The sequence below is a fragment of the Bombus terrestris genome, chromosome 10 (assembly GCF_910591885.1).
Source record: "Bombus terrestris chromosome 10, iyBomTerr1.2, whole genome shotgun sequence".
NCBI lineage: Eukaryota > Metazoa > Arthropoda > Insecta > Hymenoptera > Apidae > Bombus > Bombus terrestris.
This window is the reverse complement of record NC_063278.1, coordinates 17593588-17613914: the sequence shown is the minus strand read 5'-3', so window position 1 is coordinate 17613914 and position 20327 is coordinate 17593588. Positions and strand designations below refer to the sequence as shown.

The following is a 20327-nucleotide window of genomic DNA, read 5'->3' as shown; positions in this document are numbered from 1 at the left end:
GATTGCTAATCATATCTTTAATCTAAGATTTTTAGGTTTAATCCCTTCCGTGCTCATTATCAGATCCTCACTCACGCGTTCAGATGCTACCTGGGAGGGGAAGAGGCAATGGGTATAATGACCGTAGTTTTTAAGCTTAATAATTTCTCAGGGACTAACGTTGCGTTAATGTATCCTGCACGTCCTATTTTCCACATTGTGTGCGAGTGATTAAGGTGTGAAATGACGTTGTTCTTGCTTTTCACTATAATATTGGTTTATTGAATTAACATTGAAATTCGCATATATTTAACTAAAAGTGAAATGTACATAATATAATTACGCAATAGACGCTGACCGGCATCAATTAATCTCAGGAAAATGGTATGTAAATTAGAGTGTGAAATTTTAGACGTTTGGATGTTTGATTTCTCTACTCTAGGCTCTTGCGCTTGTGTTTCTTTTCTCAGAATGAGTAAAAATTATTTTTAAGTATAACCGTTTATATAGACGTGCTGACTTTGTACCTACTGCTTTAAACTTAGGCCACAGAGCTTGTTGTTCCATTTTTATTTAAACGTGGAAAGCAATGTTCTTATCCTTCTTACGTTTGTGTCTCTAGCTGCTGATATATTGCACACAATGAAAAGTGCGCAGATTTAGCCATGTGGAGTTGTTCTAGCCATGTGTAAGTGTTCTTTACACACAGACATGTTTTCTCACTTACGAGATTTGTACCACAGTCATTTGTAATCGAGCGGCATAGTAATTTACGCTTATGGCAGCTCCGTCACAATCACTAGAAGTTATTAATGAGTGGAATAATTCGTAATATTATTGTAAAATAATGTATGTAATATTGCAATATATAATGTATGTAATATTACCCCAATTCCAAAATAAAATAACGTAATACAGTAAACAAAAATTACAAGATATTAGTCGCAGGTACATCCTTCAATGAAACAGATATTATTAGTACAATTTAAGCAACTTATTGAAGTTCTTCTTATACTTGGTAAATGGTAAAGCAACACATAAGTAACGTTACACACATGGCTTTTACATCCATCTATAATAAGTAACGTAAAATATCTTCGCCTCGACAACGTTATGAAACAATCTTTTAAGAGCATTAAATGGCATACTATATGAATTCAGATGCAGAATTTTCTTCCGTTAAACTCAATACAAAGAAATGTCGAAAAGTATTATTGTATATATATATATATGCATATATATGCATATATATTTATATCACAAATATGTACTATAAGTACACGCTATAAATATAAATAATGTAAACATATATTGCAGATATTAGGTTACTCCAAAGCTTCATTCCCATTTAAATTTCGATTTGAAATATATTTTTCGAATTATATAGGTGCCAGGTATATAAATATATATTTATATTACAAATATGTACTATTAGTATACACTATAAATATATAGAATGTAAATATATATTACATATATTAGATCTCTCGAAAAGTTCGTTCGCATTTACACGTCGTTACACATGAATCTTACACGTTCGAATTTAATAGGATTTTTTAAACATCCAGACGAATCTTCCGAGCTTCCCAATATACATATTATTTAAATATATATTTATGGCTGCCATGATGTTTTATCTAATAAAAAAATCTAATCTAATAAAAAAATGTTCCAAATAAATGTTGATCAGTCTTGAATCAATAACAAGTTGCAATGTAAAACTAGCCTGAAACTTGTTTTTGACAAGAAGTTGTGTTCATCTGCACTTTTTGGAAGTTACGTTTCTCCCAAAACTGCTTATTTTCAATAATTTGCTTAAAAAATCATTCTAAAATATAAAAAAAGCTCCTCATTAACGTCTAAATTAAACGCAAACAAATTTCAATGATATCTTATAGTTGAATATAAACAGTAAATACACTTGTTATAGATTCCACTTCTGATTCATTACATGTAACCGTATTATCATTAAATTTATTTTAAATGCATCAGTACAACAATTATTATACAAATTTTTATAAATTATTTATAGAGATATTCATAATTAATTTTTTATGAAACATCCATTAATACTATTGAAGAATTTTGGAATCAGATAATACATACATGCAGAATTATGAATTTACAAAATTTAAATTTCAAAGGGTGTTATTAAAAGAAATAGATAACAATGAGTAAATGTCAATGATGTTTTAAGACATGTATCGTATTAGAAAAGATATATAAAAATGAACAAGACACTAAAGCCGGACATAAAATATACGATATGGATATATAAAAGATAAGATATATAAAAATATACGAAAATGGCTAGTTGACTGGTTTGCGACAGTCTCTTTGGCGTGGCATCCACCAATTGCCAGACAGGTGGGAAAAATGTATAGCTAGCGATGGGCAATACTTCGAATAAAATATTTTTAATCATTTTCATACAATAAACGTGTATTTTCTATACAAAATTTCCGGTTTCATATTTACATACCTGGTATTTTAATAATACATCTTAGACTCACAATTATTTTTATACACTTATCTTCAAATTGTATGATTATATTGTTTATATTTAAAAATATAGAATTGAATTCTATTATAAAAATATAGAATTGAATTCTATTATAAAAATATAATATGATATATGTATATTTAAAGAAAATTAATTTTTTAATTATATATAAGTTTACAATCGATAATGAATAGTCATATTTTTAAAAAATTATTTTTTCAAATTACATATGTTGGAAAAATTTCATTCATCTTCAGATTTCTTTTTCTTTTTTTTCCTTTTTTCTCTCATAACTTTTTCACTTGTTTCTTCATTTGTGAATGTAATCTCTCCAATCTCCTGATCCTTATCCTTTTTCTTCTTTTTCTTCTTTATTGGCTCTATGACGAAAAAAAAAAAAAAAAAACTATTTTATACATATATTAAGTTTGTACATATTATATTTTCTACTTGTAATTTTACTCATATCATATTATAGATTTAAAATTCATAAAATAAATAAAATAAGAACTAACCCCCTGATATCCCAGGAATATTTTCTACTGCTTTCTTTCCTTCTTCTTCACATTTAAATTTTGATTCAATATTATCTTCTATATCCTGTACTTTCCTTTTTTTCTTCTTTCTCTTTGTCAGAACTTCGTCTGACTGAGCTACTTCCTGAGTTACTGATTCATCTACACTGTCACTAACTTCCTTCTTTTTCTTTTTCTTAGGCATTTCTTCATCTGACTTTGTAATTTCTTCAACTGGCTTTGTAATTTCTTCGATTAGCGTTTCTTTATCTTCAATTTCAGAATGTTTTCTTTTTCCATGTTGAAGAGTTATATCTTCATTAACAGAATACTGAATATATTCACTTTTAGTGTAATATTTCTCAAATTTTGCTTTTGCTTTGCCTGTGCCGCTAATTCTACGAAAATTCCCTTCTTCTAAAATCCTCAAACGTGCTTCCAATTTAGCTTTATGTTCAGCACCAAGATTAAAGCTGCCATCTTCTCCTAATGCATCTACTCTAGTTGCTAATGAAGCTTTAGCAGCTAACATTCTGGACATCTTTCCCTTATTTTTTGTTGAAGATTGCCCAACAAGTTGTGCGTGATAAATTAAACCATATTTCGGAGTATCCTTTTTGGATTTTAATGCTCTAAAGAGAGCTTTTTCAGCACCTAGTATTTGAACGGTAGATGCTGGATGCTTAGCGAGATTAATAAGTGATCCAGCATGTGAGATTAGACGAGCTCCCACTAACTCTCCGACAAGAATAGTTAAATTTGGCGCCATTGCCATCATTCTTGCTTTAAGATAATCATATAGTTGTGTTCTATATTGAGAAATTTCAACTATTTGATCACATAAATGTCGAATATTTAAAATATCGTCTTCAGAGATTTCCGTTCCCATGGATATCTCTGCAGCCTCCTTTACTTTTTCTTCTACATCTTCTGATAATATATCAGATAAATCTGAATTTATAGTATTTTCTCTTGTTCCAATTACTTTTACTGTTTTAACAAATGTTATATTATCTATAATAATCTTTCCAAGTTCTGGAAAGTGCCAGCCATACCATTCACGACAACGCATAACATAGTTATTTAATTCTTTGTCTAAATCATCTAACAAACAAACAGCTTGTATTATCATTGTATCAACTTTATCGGGTGAAAATTTCAATTTGTACCTAGAAAGGCTATGTGCTAAACCTAATGCCATTGCCGTTATTTCTTTTTTATGTAAACCTGACAATAAACTATCCATCTGGCTTCTTATACATCTCATTAATTCTTGTATAGCAGTATTACTGACACAAGATAAACTCAGTTTATCCTTTATAGCATTACCTAGCTTAGCGTCGGCCACAGCTAGTTGTTCTTGAAGTTCATTACAATGTTTTTTAAGAATTTTCTTCAATGCTTTGCACAGTTTACCCTCTACTGCTGCAGTTGTAGCTACAAGAGCCTCAGTAGTGTCCGCAAACTTTTCAAAGTGTTTCAACTTCACTCTGTAATGCAAGATATTTAATATTAAAATTAAAATTAAAATTGTTCTGAATGCAATATCTTGCACTATCGAATTTATTACTTCTATTAAAGGTGTTAATGCATTTTTTAACAACAGAACTTATCAAAATAATTATAATGCAAAATTAAAGTCAAAAATATCAACTTACATCTTACTAGCTGCTTCAGGTGTTTCAAAATCATGATAAAGATTTTCTACTTCTGTTAACTTATCCTCATCAAGTAACTGTAAGAAACAAACGTGATTTTATGGTACATATTTATGCCAATAAGGTATTTACATCGTATTTAAAACGTAAGAAGAGACTTAAATTGTTAAAGTAAACCTAAAATTATTAGCAGCACGAACACGTGCAACATTTTTTAGGTTAAGTGTTAAGTTACAGCTTTTAATATAATTTACCTTGAAAATTGCATATCCCGCGGGAGTTTCAAATAACACTAACATTTTGGTTAATTTATTTTCACGGTTAGAAATATTAATGTTTTTAACAATTTTCACGTTTATGATAAAAGGCGCCAGCTAGTTTCATGAAACATTCGTAAGCAATAAGCACGGTCGTATAACACCGGTCGTATGTACTGCGTGATAGTATATATACCTACGTATACGCAAGTCTGGCAACTGTAATGGAGGGGGATTGGTGAGGGTATCACCATTTTGGTATTGTATGCAATTATTAAGCCGCATAACGGTGCTGTCATGAAACTTCCAAAACCACACGTACATGTCATCATTCATCAGTCATCAATGAAAACTCGCTAGGGTAAACCGTCTGAAAATTGTGTCACGAAAAATCAACATCGAAGACATCAAAGTTCTCGTTGTATGAGACAAAGATAAATATAGTGTCTCTGTCTCTGTCTGAAACATCCATAGTACATCACGCATGTGCAGAACGAGATCCTTGTTTTGTCTTCCATGTTGATTTATCATGGTCCATTCTTCGGACGGTTCCTTCTATATGTTTGGTTTCAATCGAGTGTCAACGTCGAATCGAAGTCTGTTTATATGATCATGCTTTCGCAGTGTATGAGTTTATATGATCATAATATGAACTATGAGTGAAGTAAATATAACGTACTAATAAATCATACATTAGTTATTAATTTTATACACGTACAAGTATACAGTATTTTTACAATACTGATGTCCACGCCTTAGGACTAGTATTTTTGGATTCTACTTGAATTTTACATTTTGTAAGAAATTATTATATTATATAAAAAAAAGTTACAAATTCGGTGTGCTCAAAACGAAGTTCAGCCGCCGTAAGTTAAATATTTTATTCATAGAAAATAAATGTAACATGTTTGAAAATAAAATTTAGAAGTTATACTAAATGTTGTATATACAATGAGTTACATTATTATTCAGATATAATGGTATTTAAAGTATCATTGATATATTTATAATAATATTAACAAATTTATCGCTTCTTGATACATTAAAACAAATATTACAGTTGTTAAAAATATGTATTTTATTTATTTAATATATTCTATTTAAGCTTATTTACAGAATCTGACTATTAAATATTACTGAGATTATATCTATGTATCATATTATAAACTGAAGATTGAGTATATTACTGAAGTATATACTAAAGTATATTACCACTTATGTTCTTGCAGAGATCAGTTAAAAATATATAAGACAGAATTAGCTGCTGAAGTCTTCGATTTTGTCAAATATCCTAATTATTAACTGATTATTAAAGTAAAAAATAACTTATGGTCTAAAATGTCTGAGGTAATTTTCTAAAGTACTGATATTTCATATTTTTCATACTCACATTTAAGCTGAAAAATGACTAGAGTAATTAAACACATATTCTTGTAACTACTAATAAATTTGGAATAAACATTGCCTTTTTCTATCCTACTGAATATAATAATAAGATAAATATATAATACTATCATGGCGGGACGTGGCAGGGGAAGAGGTAAACCTTCCATGTCAATCAGTACGGAACAGTTAGGCTTTGCTAAAGGAGAAGCATTACCTCCACCAGTCTTACAACCTCCATTAAAATATCCTCTTCTAGAATATAAACCATTGCCTTTAAATATTACTAAAGAAATGAGTTATTTGTTGGAATTAAAGAAAGGATATGCAGAATATATGAGAGAATCGCCTAACAATGTTTTGCCTTTAGTAGTTAAAAAAGATATTGAGAGGTATTCAGATCGATATCAAGACTTGATTACTGATAAAAGTAGTTACGAGAGCAGATATGATTGGAGCAGAATGCCTGTAGAATTAAAGCCTCAATTGCGAAAGCGTAAAGGACAAAAATGTAAGAACTCACAGACAAAACGTAAGAACGTTGATATAGAATCAAAGTTGCAAGAATTAGAAAAAAAAGAGAATTTGCAACAAAGTGATGCAGAGGAAGAAGAAAAGGAGGAGGAAGAAGCAGAAGGAAAGGATGATGAGCAAGCAGAAGATGAGGAAGAAGAACTAGATGAGGAAATGGATGAGGGAACTGATTACGTGAATAATTATTTCGATAATGGAGAAGGTTACGATGATGAAGACGATAATTTGGATGATGGGCCGATTTATTAAGATAACTTCTACAAGAATAAAAAATTTCCATCTCAGATACTATTTTATCTAAATACCACAATTTTTTATCTTAAAAATGACTTGCTAAGATCCTTATCTTTCTGTTTTAATTTAGAAAATTTGATAATTTTATATGTATGTGAGATGTAACTTTATCATATATACATATATATGTAAACTTCCTAAAAGTTCAAACGCGGATAAACAAAAGGACTTTCTCTGTTAACGGATAATGTGACCTTATTTGTCGTTACGGATAACCAATTTGCCAAACAGTCATTACACAGACGAACGGTTAGAGAAGTAGGATTTCGAGCATTAGAAATACATACGGTCACAAGAAGGAAATTTTTATTTAGAGTATTGAAGATTAACAGAGGAAAAGTGGTAGTTTAGGATGTAGAAAGTCGATTCTCGATTTTCAGACTTATGAATCGATCCCTGGATTATCCAAATTTGAACGTTATATATATAATATATATATTTATATTATATATATATATAAGTGCATAGAAATATTTTTAAATAAATAGATCACTTTAAAAAGATATAAATTAATTTTTTCCTAATTTTTCCTTGATTAAATTAGATTATTTATACTTTGTAAAGTACGGATTAATACATTTTATGTTTCATAATAATATTAGAAACGTTTATAAACCTTTTAACTCGTTCAATTATCAGTACATATACATATATTAATATTTAATACAATAGAATATGTGTTTGTATATTGCATAATAACAGTAATAATAATAAATCCCGTGACAGGAATAATAACAGTACAAATATAATAAATGTAAGTACTTACATGAATATTATATGATATATGAATTTGTTAGGTTTTTGTTAGGTTAAAAATATAATGACATTTAAAATATTTATTTTCAAATTAAAAAGATTCATAAACAAAGATATACATATAGATATATTTTACATAAATAATAAAGTGAAGAAAATTTAACATATATATCAAATTTATTACTATTGTAGATTAATTTAATTATTATAGATGTCAAACCTGAACAGATAAATCAAGTAATAGAGGAACACGTAAGAAATGAAAATGGAAGCAAGACTTGATATACAGAGAATTATATCTCCACATTAGTTGCTCTGAAAGATAAAAAATAATTGCAAAATTGGTTCATATATAAAGTCAAAATAATGAATATGATACATAAATAAATATATGTATATATATAGACATACATATATATACATATATCAACTATACTATAGAATGTGATAAAGCACAAAAGTTCATGGTATTGTGTAAAAGGACAGCGGTGCAAGAACATTTCAATAACATTTTGATGTTGTTTTGATAACGATTTATTAACCGTTTTGTATCTTGTTTTATCGGGTTAATTTTAAGTTAAGTATTCTTTTACACTTTCAATACAATAGTAATTCCCAATATACATATTATTTAAATATATATTTATGGCTGCCATGATGTTTTATCTAATAAAAAAATCTAATCTAATAAAAAAATGTTCCAAATAAATGTTGATCAGTCTTGAATCAATAACAAGTTGCAATGTAAAACTAGCCTGAAACTTGTTTTTGACAAGAAGTTGTGTTCATCTGCACTTTTTGGAAGTTACGTTTCTCCCAAAACTGCTTATTTTCAATAATTTGCTTAAAAAATCATTCTAAAATATAAAAAAAGCTCCTCATTAACGTCTAAATTAAACGCAAACAAATTTCAATGATATCTTATAGTTGAATATAAACAGTAAATACACTTGTTATAGATTCCACTTCTGATTCATTACATGTAACCGTATTATCATTAAATTTATTTTAAATGCATCAGTACAACAATTATTATACAAATTTTTATAAATTATTTATAGAGATATTCATAATTAATTTTTTATGAAACATCCATTAATACTATTGAAGAATTTTGGAATCAGATAATACATACATGCAGAATTATGAATTTACAAAATTTAAATTTCAAAGGGTGTTATTAAAAGAAATAGATAACAATGAGTAAATGTCAATGATGTTTTAAGACATGTATCGTATTAGAAAAGATATATAAAAATGAACAAGACACTAAAGCCGGACATAAAATATACGATATGGATATATAAAAGATAAGATATATAAAAATATACGAAAATGGCTAGTTGACTGGTTTGCGACAGTCTCTTTGGCGTGGCATCCACCAATTGCCAGACAGGTGGGAAAAATGTATAGCTAGCGATGGGCAATACTTCGAATAAAATATTTTTAATCATTTTCATACAATAAACGTGTATTTTCTATACAAAATTTCCGGTTTCATATTTACATACCTGGTATTTTAATAATACATCTTAGACTCACAATTATTTTTATACACTTATCTTCAAATTGTATGATTATATTGTTTATATTTAAAAATATAGAATTGAATTCTATTATAAAAATATAGAATTGAATTCTATTATAAAAATATAATATGATATATGTATATTTAAAGAAAATTAATTTTTTAATTATATATAAGTTTACAATCGATAATGAATAGTCATATTTTTAAAAAATTATTTTTTCAAATTACATATGTTGGAAAAATTTCATTCATCTTCAGATTTCTTTTTCTTTTTTTTCCTTTTTTCTCTCATAACTTTTTCACTTGTTTCTTCATTTGTGAATGTAATCTCTCCAATCTCCTGATCCTTATCCTTTTTCTTCTTTTTCTTCTTTATTGGCTCTATGACGAAAAAAAAAAAAAAAAACTATTTTATACATATATTAAGTTTGTACATATTATATTTTCTACTTGTAATTTTACTCATATCATATTATAGATTTAAAATTCATAAAATAAATAAAATAAGAACTAACCCCCTGATATCCCAGGAATATTTTCTACTGCTTTCTTTCCTTCTTCTTCACATTTAAATTTTGATTCAATATTATCTTCTATATCCTGTACTTTCCTTTTTTTCTTCTTTCTCTTTGTCAGAACTTCGTCTGACTGAGCTACTTCCTGAGTTACTGATTCATCTACACTGTCACTAACTTCCTTCTTTTTCTTTTTCTTAGGCATTTCTTCATCTGACTTTGTAATTTCTTCAACTGGCTTTGTAATTTCTTCGATTAGCGTTTCTTTATCTTCAATTTCAGAATGTTTTCTTTTTCCATGTTGAAGAGTTATATCTTCATTAACAGAATACTGAATATATTCACTTTTAGTGTAATATTTCTCAAATTTTGCTTTTGCTTTGCCTGTGCCGCTAATTCTACGAAAATTCCCTTCTTCTAAAATCCTCAAACGTGCTTCCAATTTAGCTTTATGTTCAGCACCAAGATTAAAGCTGCCATCTTCTCCTAATGCATCTACTCTAGTTGCTAATGAAGCTTTAGCAGCTAACATTCTGGACATCTTTCCCTTATTTTTTGTTGAAGATTGCCCAACAAGTTGTGCGTGATAAATTAAACCATATTTCGGAGTATCCTTTTTGGATTTTAATGCTCTAAAGAGAGCTTTTTCAGCACCTAGTATTTGAACGGTAGATGCTGGATGCTTAGCGAGATTAATAAGTGATCCAGCATGTGAGATTAGACGAGCTCCCACTAACTCTCCGACAAGAATAGTTAAATTTGGCGCCATTGCCATCATTCTTGCTTTAAGATAATCATATAGTTGTGTTCTATATTGAGAAATTTCAACTATTTGATCACATAAATGTCGAATATTTAAAATATCGTCTTCAGAGATTTCCGTTCCCATGGATATCTCTGCAGCCTCCTTTACTTTTTCTTCTACATCTTCTGATAATATATCAGATAAATCTGAATTTATAGTATTTTCTCTTGTTCCAATTACTTTTACTGTTTTAACAAATGTTATATTATCTATAATAATCTTTCCAAGTTCTGGAAAGTGCCAGCCATACCATTCACGACAACGCATAACATAGTTATTTAATTCTTTGTCTAAATCATCTAACAAACAAACAGCTTGTATTATCATTGTATCAACTTTATCGGGTGAAAATTTCAATTTGTACCTAGAAAGGCTATGTGCTAAACCTAATGCCATTGCCGTTATTTCTTTTTTATGTAAACCTGACAATAAACTATCCATCTGGCTTCTTATACATCTCATTAATTCTTGTATAGCAGTATTACTGACACAAGATAAACTCAGTTTATCCTTTATAGCATTACCTAGCTTAGCGTCGGCCACAGCTAGTTGTTCTTGAAGTTCATTACAATGTTTTTTAAGAATTTTCTTCAATGCTTTGCACAGTTTACCCTCTACTGCTGCAGTTGTAGCTACAAGAGCCTCAGTAGTGTCCGCAAACTTTTCAAAGTGTTTCAACTTCACTCTGTAATGCAAGATATTTAATATTAAAATTAAAATTAAAATTGTTCTGAATGCAATATCTTGCACTATCGAATTTATTACTTCTATTAAAGGTGTTAATGCATTTTTTAACAACAGAACTTATCAAAATAATTATAATGCAAAATTAAAGTCAAAAATATCAACTTACATCTTACTAGCTGCTTCAGGTGTTTCAAAATCATGATAAAGATTTTCTACTTCTGTTAACTTATCCTCATCAAGTAACTGTAAGAAACAAACGTGATTTTATGGTACATATTTATGCCAATAAGGTATTTACATCGTATTTAAAACGTAAGAAGAGACTTAAATTGTTAAAGTAAACCTAAAATTATTAGCAGCACGAACACGTGCAACATTTTTTAGGTTAAGTGTTAAGTTACAGCTTTTAATATAATTTACCTTGAAAATTGCATATCCCGCGGGAGTTTCAAATAACACTAACATTTTGGTTAATTTATTTTCACGGTTAGAAATATTAATGTTTTTAACAATTTTCACGTTTATGATAAAAGGCGCCAGCTAGTTTCATGAAACATTCGTAAGCAATAAGCACGGTCGTATAACACTATATACTGCAATTAATCAATGATCTGTGCAAAACAAAATCAAAGATTTAAATAAACTTATATCGAACTTATTTTTCAAAAGTTTATTATACAAGCTACCGGTAACGAAAACGGTCAAATAGTCTACCAATGGAGGAAAACAGAAAAAGTCTCGCTCTTCGACAGTAGAATGGTGGTATCCCGCTAAAAGTGAGCCTAGCCGATTCTTAATTGGTTGAGGCGGCGAGGCTTCGTTTCTATGCAATGCACACGAGAAATTGCAATACCAAACGCCGTAAAAATTTTCTTACATTTTACGAACTGAACATTTTCAAGCCAAATAACTATAAGAATTTCAACACTAAGGTGCACACGTATATATACGTACATCAACAAACATGATTTCTTTAAGAAAATCTAGTATTTTAACAAATATTTTCAGAATGAACATATTGTTCATTATGATTTTAAAATGCTAATTTTAAGTATTATGTGAAGACAGATAATTACAGAATTACAAATTCCTGTTATAGGCAAAATATTACAGTGCATACACGTAATCTTTCTACTTACTATTCTATTAACAGTGATATAAAATAAAATTAAAATATAGTCCATCAAATCTAATATATCCACCATGAAATAAGATTATGATCATATAGATAATTTATAAAATTTTCTGACAAAGAGAGGTTATTGTACGATGCATTAGAAAGCGAAGGTAATGTAACCTAAGAACTATGCACTAAATTTGAAACGTATGCGATGTATTGAAAGTTTTAAAAGTTTCTTTCAAGCTTCAGATATTTAATCTAAATTAGAGATATATTAATAAAACATGAAATGAAATATATATATTTACGTTATAATTTTTAAACATATTCGCATTTTTAAACATTATTAAGTAAATTTCTAAATAATTAAGAATATATTGCTTATTATTAAATAGTTACAAATTATATTTATTAGCGAGAAGCTATTAAGTGATGATTGACAAGTTGTATCGATATACCACAAGTTGACGAAGTGTATACCAGTAATAATTTAACAAAGCAAATTCTTCCACTTTCGGCTAACCTGTTATGTGCGGGGAGAGGCATATTGACACGGGAGAGGACTAAAGTTGTTTGAAAGTGAATTTACAATATGTAGTAATTTATTCAAATCTTACTCGATTTCGATATTGACAATTGAAATAACTGACAGACTGACGGATATAAAATTCTTCGGTTGACAAAATAGTAATTCTTCGGTTGACAAAATGATGATTCTTCGGTTGACAAAATGATGATTCTTCGGTCGACAAGATAATGATTCCTCGGTTGACAAAATGATAACTAACTCTTCGATAGACAATGGTAATTATTCGGTTGACGAACGGTAATTAATTAATAATATTCGATAGACGAACGATAATAATTATTATTACTGACCTTTCTGAGTCGCTACACTTATTTATATCTGTCGGAGATGAAAAAACGTCGGGGTCTTTCTTTAAAAAATGTTTGGAAAGATTCCCAATGTTTGTTCAACTGCCGACTTTGTTTACAATTTAAATTGTCTTAATATCGTTATAAAAACATAATTAGATAAATATAAAGACTGGAAGTCTTCCATAGTGAGTAGTTGGAGTCGGCAGAGGGGGACAAATTGACGAGGTACTTTTGGAAACAGTCATTTTTGTATTTTTTAATGATTTTGGTTAACTTCCTGGTTGCGTTGTTTAGTTTGCGTTTGTCGTCCGGTGTTCTCTGGGTTTGCCATACTCTTCTTAGTCTTCGTTTTTCTGTGATTTTATTTAATATGTAATGGGGATATTCGTGTTTACTGATAGAAGTCTTAGTAGGTGTTGAGGAGCGGATAGCGTTTATTATGCTCGTGTTTAAGTATTCTGTGGCTGTTTCGATATTTTCCTTTGTTTTTAGTGAGATTGAGGCAGAGGTTGAGTGATTAAAGACTTCTCTAAAGAGCTGCCAGTTGGTGAGTTGGTTGTGAATAAGGCCATTAGGTGGGTTCTCGATTATTGCTGAACCGACTGTTGCTATTACGGGGGAGTGGTCGGAAGAGAGTTCAGTCGAGGAGTTGATTTGGACATATCTAGGCGAGATATTTTTGGTTATGAAGAAGTCGAGTAAATCGGGGATTTTGTTAGTGTCAGTGGGCCAGTATGTGGGTTCATATGTGGTGAGGTAGTTGAGATTGTTGGTGTTTATGCTTTTCAAGACATCATAAACTTGCGAAGGCCTTGGAGGAGGCAAGAAGGAGAACGAGAGCAACAACTACGCGGAGCAGTGAAGGCAGAGATACAAGACAACAAAGAACCACAGAAGGAGAACAGCCCAGTATTCTGAACTAGCTGAGAAGATGAGAGCAGTAACTGCCCGAAGAAGAAGATACAACGGGGCATGAAAGGACAACCCTGATGACTGCCGACAGGTTTTACCGGGGTTGTCTGTCCTCAAAGCAGAGGAAGAAGGAGGAGGGGTTTTTAGTGGGTATGGCAACAACATCCGCCCGAGTCCCACATAACCCAGTGATGCGGGTCACTGGGCATGCGTAACAGCATTTTCCCCTCCTCACGCAAAAAAAAAAAAAAGAAAGACACCATAAACTTGAACTCCTAACTGCATTGTTCGCACATATGGTTTAAGTCAATCTGTTTGCCCGAAAAGACTTTCTAATCCTAGAAGTGTTTTCGGCTGGTTTTTAGAAAGGTCCTTGGGTTTATTACGCGCTCTTAAGAATTACGGAGAAAGTGGGTAGTGGCCTAACGCAAAAGGCGGAGATTTATCTAACGGAAAATCCGAAAACGGAAAATTCTCTCATAAACAATGTCGCCCATGAACCACGTTGGTAGAAGGCTTCTTCCTTCTATCTTCATTCCTAACATTGGTCATAACCAATCGGCATCACGGATCATTGCCCTCACTTTCCCAACTAAAAATGTAAGCAACGAATCTGCGTTCTTCGTTCAAAGAGTATACCCATACCGAGCTTTCCTCCGTAAACACATCAGAACGAACTTCAAAGTCCCTATAGCTCTCACAGTGTCTACAGGTCCGAGAGTTCCTATGACTCCCAAAGTGTCTAGCTAGTCAATCAAAGTCAACGTACACGCGTTCTCCCATCTACGAATAATCCTTTTCTTCGTCACCTGTATCTTAATTAACGGCGTTACTAATTTGTGTGATTGTACAAAGTGTTGGAAATATACATTTTTATAACTCTGTGAATCACAATGTTATACTACAACAACCACCCCTATTATCCTAACCGAAATAAGGGGATCGAACTATTCGTGGTGTCGATTATTACAATCGTAACGGGAATTTACGACTCCCGTTGACGCGTATTCTCGCGACCGCGTCTCCCCGCGATAGCTCGAATTTACACGATGCTTCTATTTGGAGTTAACGCCTACTTTACTTTGAGTTGTATTGTCTGAATTTTACCTATATATGCCTGTTATCTCGTTACTTATTGTTACGCCACGAGGATTACCATAGGCTGTATTTTCTAACCGTCGCTCGCGGCCCTACAGTGTCGCAGACAGATCGTCTTATCTGACCGCCGGATCATATATAATGTATCGACGAGCGCATAGTTGTCACCAAGCAGCGAGCTCTCGAAACGTCGAATTTTGTCCGTTACGTTTTCCATACAAGAACGGACATACGTGATCATAGGCGCGAACGGTGGCGTGACCCGAGCATAGTGGGGGTCGTCTTCAAAATGAGACAAAGGAATCATCGAAAGAGGAGCAGTTCCTTCTGACGAATCGAACGTTACACATCGAGAGGTCTGACGATTCAGACCAAATTCAAACCAATTACATCGAATAATATCGTAAAGCATTGAGTCAATTTTTTGTAATACATTCGCCACACTATTATTAAATATATTATTTTATATTAACCTGTTAATACAGTGTTACATTCAGTTGAACCACCTCTGTTATCTCAACCGAAATAGGGGAACGACTATTTCGCGGCGTCGATTAACAGAATCGTAGCGAGAAGTTACGCCTCTCGCTGACGCGTTTTCCTAGCGACCGCGTCTCTCCGCAAACTGTCGTAACACTTATAGTTAACGTCAAATAATATTAATTATTATCATCTTAAATATGTATTATACTATATTTTAATACGTATTAAATAATACAGTATTTTCTCCACAACTGATCGCCACTACGTTTCCCATAATTGATCGGTTGTCATCCCCAAGGGGCTAAGTAACGTAATTTGACCCAAATTCAATCGTCCACGAAAAAATACTAATTATTTATGAGACAATAATGAAACCTTTTTATTTCTGAATTTTTTAAATTAAAATTTTACTACCGTATTTATGAGATTTTTCTAGCTAAAATGAATCCAAACACGATGTAGTTTAAATCACATTTACACCTACTTATAATAGACGAAAGAAAATAAGTTAATATCGCTAAATAAACAAACATGCTTCAAATTATATCGCGTTTGGTTCTTGTTCTAATCAGAAAAAACCTCAGGATTACATTGGTAAAAGTTTTATTCAATAAGAATAGAAAATAAAAAAGTTCCGTTGTTGCATTAACATCGTCCAACGGATGTATTTCTTTTCGTCCAGTCGACTCCCCTTTTCTTTTCTTTCCCTTTTCTTTCACTTGCGCTGCATTTCTCTAAATTCGGAAAAATGTTGTATCCATTATACAATCGAGTCCTGTACACGATATGTAATCCATCACCGAGGAGTCCCGATTTTCGATCAATTATGGAGAAAATATTGTACGTATATCGATCTCAATTTCGTGAATATTCTGGAGTAAGTGCCGAGTTTTTTGACTCGCTGTCATTGTCACTCCTCTTGCCAGATGATCCATCAGTCTCCTTACTCCGTGGCCACGTTCTTCTAGAAGACCTTAAAGCTGCAAATTCACTGACAAGCAAACCCAATAGAAGATATTTGTTTCAATGCATTTATATGGAACCGTTTTCACTGCAGGCTAAACTGGTCTAGTCGCTTAAAAAATTGATTCTGTACACCACTGAAGCCAAGTTCGAGTAGCCCGAAGACCCATTTAGCTCGAGCTAGCACGAGATTGCCTCGTGAGCAACTTTTTCAAGATCTCACGAAGGCCCATCAGTAAACTTTTCCCTTTTCATATCTGTAGTAGTTCATCACTTTTCACGTACTACGGAGCACCGTGAGCTCGAGTGTCTCTGAGTTATCTATATCTCGGCATCCTGCAAGTATAACTACAACATTCGCGACTATCAGAAGCGCGGTCACGGCAGATCTAAGGTCCAATATGAATACAACCGAATCTCGGTAACTCGAATCTCAAGAGAAGAGCTGAAATCTTCGAGTTACAGAGGCTTCGACTTATCAAAATCTCCGGGTAAAAGACATTTAACAAAGGAAAATTCAACATATAGAAGTTTCATACGAAGGCACAATTACATTCACCTTTTCAGAAAGTATTAGTATTTCAAGCTTTCTCCTAGAACTCATTTTATTCAACCCACATACATGCAAAAGTCAAAGACGCGGGAAATGAAAAAATGATGAAAAAATGTGAAATATAATTTTTCAGTTTATAAGTTAATTTCCAAATTTATTTCTCCTGAAAACAAAACATTTTGTGAAAAAATGTTATTCAACACTTTTTACTTATTTTCGTATTTAGAATAACTTCCTGTTGGTTATTTACTCATACCCAATCATAGATGATAATTAGCAATTAATTAGATAAAAATAATAACAAGTGCATTTAGATCTGATCCACATAGACGAGGCGATATCGCGGCGAGATATATCACCATGGTAACGACCAATCATTTACAGTGAAGAACTATCTTTGAAGAGTAAAAAATGTCCCTAGGATATGGCGCGTAAATATCGCGCCAAATCAGTTGATCATGGCGTCAGGGAATATGAATAATACATACGTACTTGTTTACGCAGTATATTCTTGTATGAAAAGTTTGTAATTGTCTTGTTTTCAATAAATCGAGAAGGTCTTAAATATCGTATCTAACATTTGATCAACTAATTTTGCATCTAAATTTAATCAACTTATTTTCATAAGCAGAAATGGATCAAGATAGTTGTTCAGTGACGTGTTCCGTTACAATCGAAAAGACTAACTCACAAGGTTCGATTTTGAGGAAAACAAATCATCGAATAGTAACTTTATGTTTAATCAGAAATAATCTTCGTGAAATTTTTATCGAAGTGCGCGCAGAAAAGGGAAGTTTACTGACGAAATTATCGCTGAGATCTATATCTGTTTTCAATAAATTTATGTCTGAAGGTAAAGCTTCTATCAAGTTTAAAGAAGAAAATTGTACATTGTTTTTATCCAACGCACCGACATCGCAGTTAATTAATTTTTTGAAAACGTTATACATTAAAGTGTCAAGTCGGTCGGATCAAGTAGTAAAAAATCCATTAAAGGAGAGACTACTTTCTAATAAGTTCGGACATCATGATGAAATTAGTCCTGTTACAAGTACTGAAATAAATAAAGCTAAAGAAAAGGCTATCGCTGTATCGCGTGCAACGATTACGACACCATCCCCTAGCGCTGCTAAAAAAAGAAAACGGTCGGATGAAAGTGCACTGAAATCGTCTACTGCCAAAAGACTATACGAAAATCCAACTGTAGGACAAATTACGGAAGAACAAAGTAAAGTTTTAAATGCGGTACTTAGTGGTAAAAATGTGTTTTTTACTGGCAGCGCAGGTACTGGAAAGTCGTTTTTATTGAAAAAAATAATAGCAGCTCTCCCGCCTGATGTCACGATGGCTACAGCAAGCACAGGGGTAGCAGCATGTCACATAGGTGGAATAACTTTGCATCAATTCGCAGGAATCGGACTAGGAACCGCAAATTTAGATAGATGCTTTCAAATGGCTTCTCGCAATTCTGCTGCTATTTCATGGAGAAAGACAAAACATCTGATTATAGATGAAATTTCTATGGTAGATGGAGACTATTTTGATAAGATTGAAGCTGTAGCTAGACATATTCGTAGAAATGAAAGACCATTTGGTGGAATACAATTGATATTGTGCGGGGATTTTTTTCAATTACCACCAGTTTCAAAAGAAAACAAAGCTAAGTTTTGTTTTCAAAGTAGCGCATGGAACAAATGTGTACATTTTAATTATGAATTACAAACTGTTCATAGACAAACGGATCCTGAATTTATTAAGATTTTAAATAATATTAGGATAGGTAGAGTGACGGATGACACTGCAGAAAAACTTAAAGCAACAGCTAAACAGAAAATAGAAAGTAATGGCATTTTAGCAACCAGACTTTGTTCTCATGTTAATGAAGCTGAAGAAATTAATCAATTTCAACTGGATGAGTTGAAAGATGAATCAAAAACTTATATGGCCCAAGACTCTGATTCAGCAATGACTGCCACATTGAATCAGCAGTTGGCTGTTCCTGATAAATTAGTATTAAAAATAGGTGCTCAAGTAATGCTATTAAAAAATATAAATGTTGCTAATGGTTTAGTGAATGGTGCTAGGGGGATAGTTATTAAATTTGTAGAGAATATACCCGTAGTTCAGTTTAAATCTGGCGTTCAATATCATGCAAAGCTAGAAAAATGGAATTTGAAAACAAGTACTGGGAGTATTGTTCATAGGATACAAGTTCCATTAAAATTAGCATGGGCTTTTTCCATTCATAAAAGTCAAGGTTTAACTTTAGATTGTGTTGAAATGTGTCTTGCAAGAGTTTTTGATGCTGGCCAGTCGTATGTAGCCCTTTCAAGGGCACAAAGTTTGCAATCTTTAAGAGTTTTAGATTTTAATAAACAACAAGTATGGGCTCATTCAGATGTTCTTTTGTTTTATAAAAAATTTAGGAGAAATATACAAGAAATGGAAATGATTCCTTTAGGAAAGAAGCAAAAGATATGATTCGGTTATTTAAGATATCCAGACAATTAGAGGAGTGTTATATTTTGCTTCTGATAACAAGTACAGCACACATAATTAGATGATAAAATTGTAAACGGAGACTTTACCAAATCCGCGTACAAAATTATGTATCTATTTAGTTCTATTAAAATTTTGTATAAGAGGTAAGGTTGTAGAAGAGAATAAAAAATTGTTTAGATAATTGAAATTATAGATCTATCAAAATTTGTCTATTATAATTATAATATGTATATTAATACAATAACGCAGTTTCGTGAATTGATTTTTTAGATTAATGTATTTGTGGTTGAAACTATTATGACCAAAATTTTGAAATAATTAGAAAACTGTTATATAATAATGTACATAAATTTTATTAGCATAAAAATTTTATTTTATAAAAATAAACTGATAAGATTTA

At 31.4% G+C, this 20327-nt stretch overlaps 4 protein-coding genes across 8 annotated transcripts; 2 read left to right on the top strand and 2 right to left on the bottom strand.

The window, feature by feature from the left end:
* Positions 1 to 238: 238 nt before the first annotated feature.
* On the bottom strand, positions 239 to 12130 carry LOC100652299 (nucleolar protein 58-like). The gene is made up of 5 exons (XM_048409574.1): positions 11973 to 12130; positions 4910 to 5044; positions 4656 to 4732; positions 2998 to 4487; positions 239 to 2862 (listed from the first exon to the last, which is right to left on the bottom strand). The coding sequence occupies exons 2-5, from the start codon at positions 4952 to 4954 to the stop codon at positions 2726 to 2728; spliced, it is 1749 nt and encodes a 582-aa protein (XP_048265531.1). The 5' UTR covers positions 4955 to 5044; positions 11973 to 12130; the 3' UTR covers positions 239 to 2725.
* Positions 5231 to 8718, top strand: LOC125385843 (DNA-directed RNA polymerase III subunit RPC7-like). Of its 4 annotated transcripts, none has more exons than XM_048409579.1 (3): positions 5231 to 5576; positions 6142 to 7877; positions 8091 to 8718. In XM_048409579.1, the coding sequence occupies exon 2, from the start codon at positions 6428 to 6430 to the stop codon at positions 7076 to 7078; it is 651 nt and encodes a 216-aa protein (XP_048265536.1). In that variant the 5' UTR covers positions 5231 to 5576; positions 6142 to 6427; the 3' UTR covers positions 7079 to 7877; positions 8091 to 8718. The 4 variants fall into 4 exon arrangements, with proteins under 4 accessions (XP_048265536.1, XP_048265533.1, XP_048265534.1 ...); XM_048409576.1 differs by having other exon boundaries at positions 5231 to 5778; XM_048409577.1 differs by having other exon boundaries at positions 5231 to 5778; positions 8072 to 8718.
* LOC105666191 (nucleolar protein 58-like) lies at positions 9333 to 12205 on the bottom strand. 2 transcript variants are annotated; one of them, XM_048409572.1, is made up of 5 exons: positions 12104 to 12205; positions 11838 to 12028; positions 11584 to 11660; positions 9926 to 11415; positions 9333 to 9791 (listed from the first exon to the last, which is right to left on the bottom strand). In XM_048409572.1, the coding sequence occupies exons 2-5, from the start codon at positions 11880 to 11882 to the stop codon at positions 9655 to 9657; spliced, it is 1749 nt and encodes a 582-aa protein (XP_048265529.1). In that variant the 5' UTR covers positions 11883 to 12028; positions 12104 to 12205; the 3' UTR covers positions 9333 to 9654. The 2 variants fall into 2 exon arrangements, with proteins under 2 accessions (XP_048265529.1, XP_048265530.1); XM_048409573.1 differs by having other exon boundaries at positions 12132 to 12147.
* A 5579-nt stretch (positions 12206 to 17784) lies between these two features.
* Positions 17785 to 20311, top strand: LOC100646988 (ATP-dependent DNA helicase PIF1). The gene has a single exon (XM_003398567.4). The coding sequence runs from the start codon at positions 18059 to 18061 to the stop codon at positions 19904 to 19906; it is 1848 nt and encodes a 615-aa protein (XP_003398615.2). The 5' UTR covers positions 17785 to 18058; the 3' UTR covers positions 19907 to 20311.
* Positions 20312 to 20327: the final 16 nt, after the last annotated feature.

Excerpts from the sequence above, each read along its gene's own strand:
- LOC100652299 (XM_048409574.1), bottom strand. The coding sequence starts at position 4,954 with ATGTTAGTGTTATTTGAAACTCCCGCGGGATATGCAATTTTCAAG. Across the intron at positions 4,733-4,909 it reads CGGGATATGCAATTTTCAAG|TTACTTGATGAGGATAAGTT; the intron begins GTAAATTATATT and ends TGTTTCTTACAG. Across the intron at positions 4,488-4,655 it reads CCTGAAGCAGCTAGTAAGAT|AGTGAAGTTGAAACACTTTG; the intron begins GTAAGTTGATAT and ends CTTGCATTACAG.
- LOC105666191 (XM_048409572.1), bottom strand. The coding sequence starts at position 11,882 with ATGTTAGTGTTATTTGAAACTCCCGCGGGATATGCAATTTTCAAG. Across the intron at positions 11,416-11,583 it reads CCTGAAGCAGCTAGTAAGAT|AGTGAAGTTGAAACACTTTG; the intron begins GTAAGTTGATAT and ends CTTGCATTACAG. Across the intron at positions 9,792-9,925 it reads TATTCCTGGGATATCAGGGG|AGCCAATAAAGAAGAAAAAG; the intron begins GTTAGTTCTTAT and ends TTTTCGTCATAG.
- LOC125385843 (XM_048409579.1), top strand. The coding sequence starts at position 6,428 with ATGGCGGGACGTGGCAGGGGAAGAGGTAAACCTTCCATGTCAATCAGT.
- LOC100646988 (XM_003398567.4), top strand. The coding sequence starts at position 18,059 with ATGGATCAAGATAGTTGTTCAGTGACGTGTTCCGTTACAATCGAAAAG.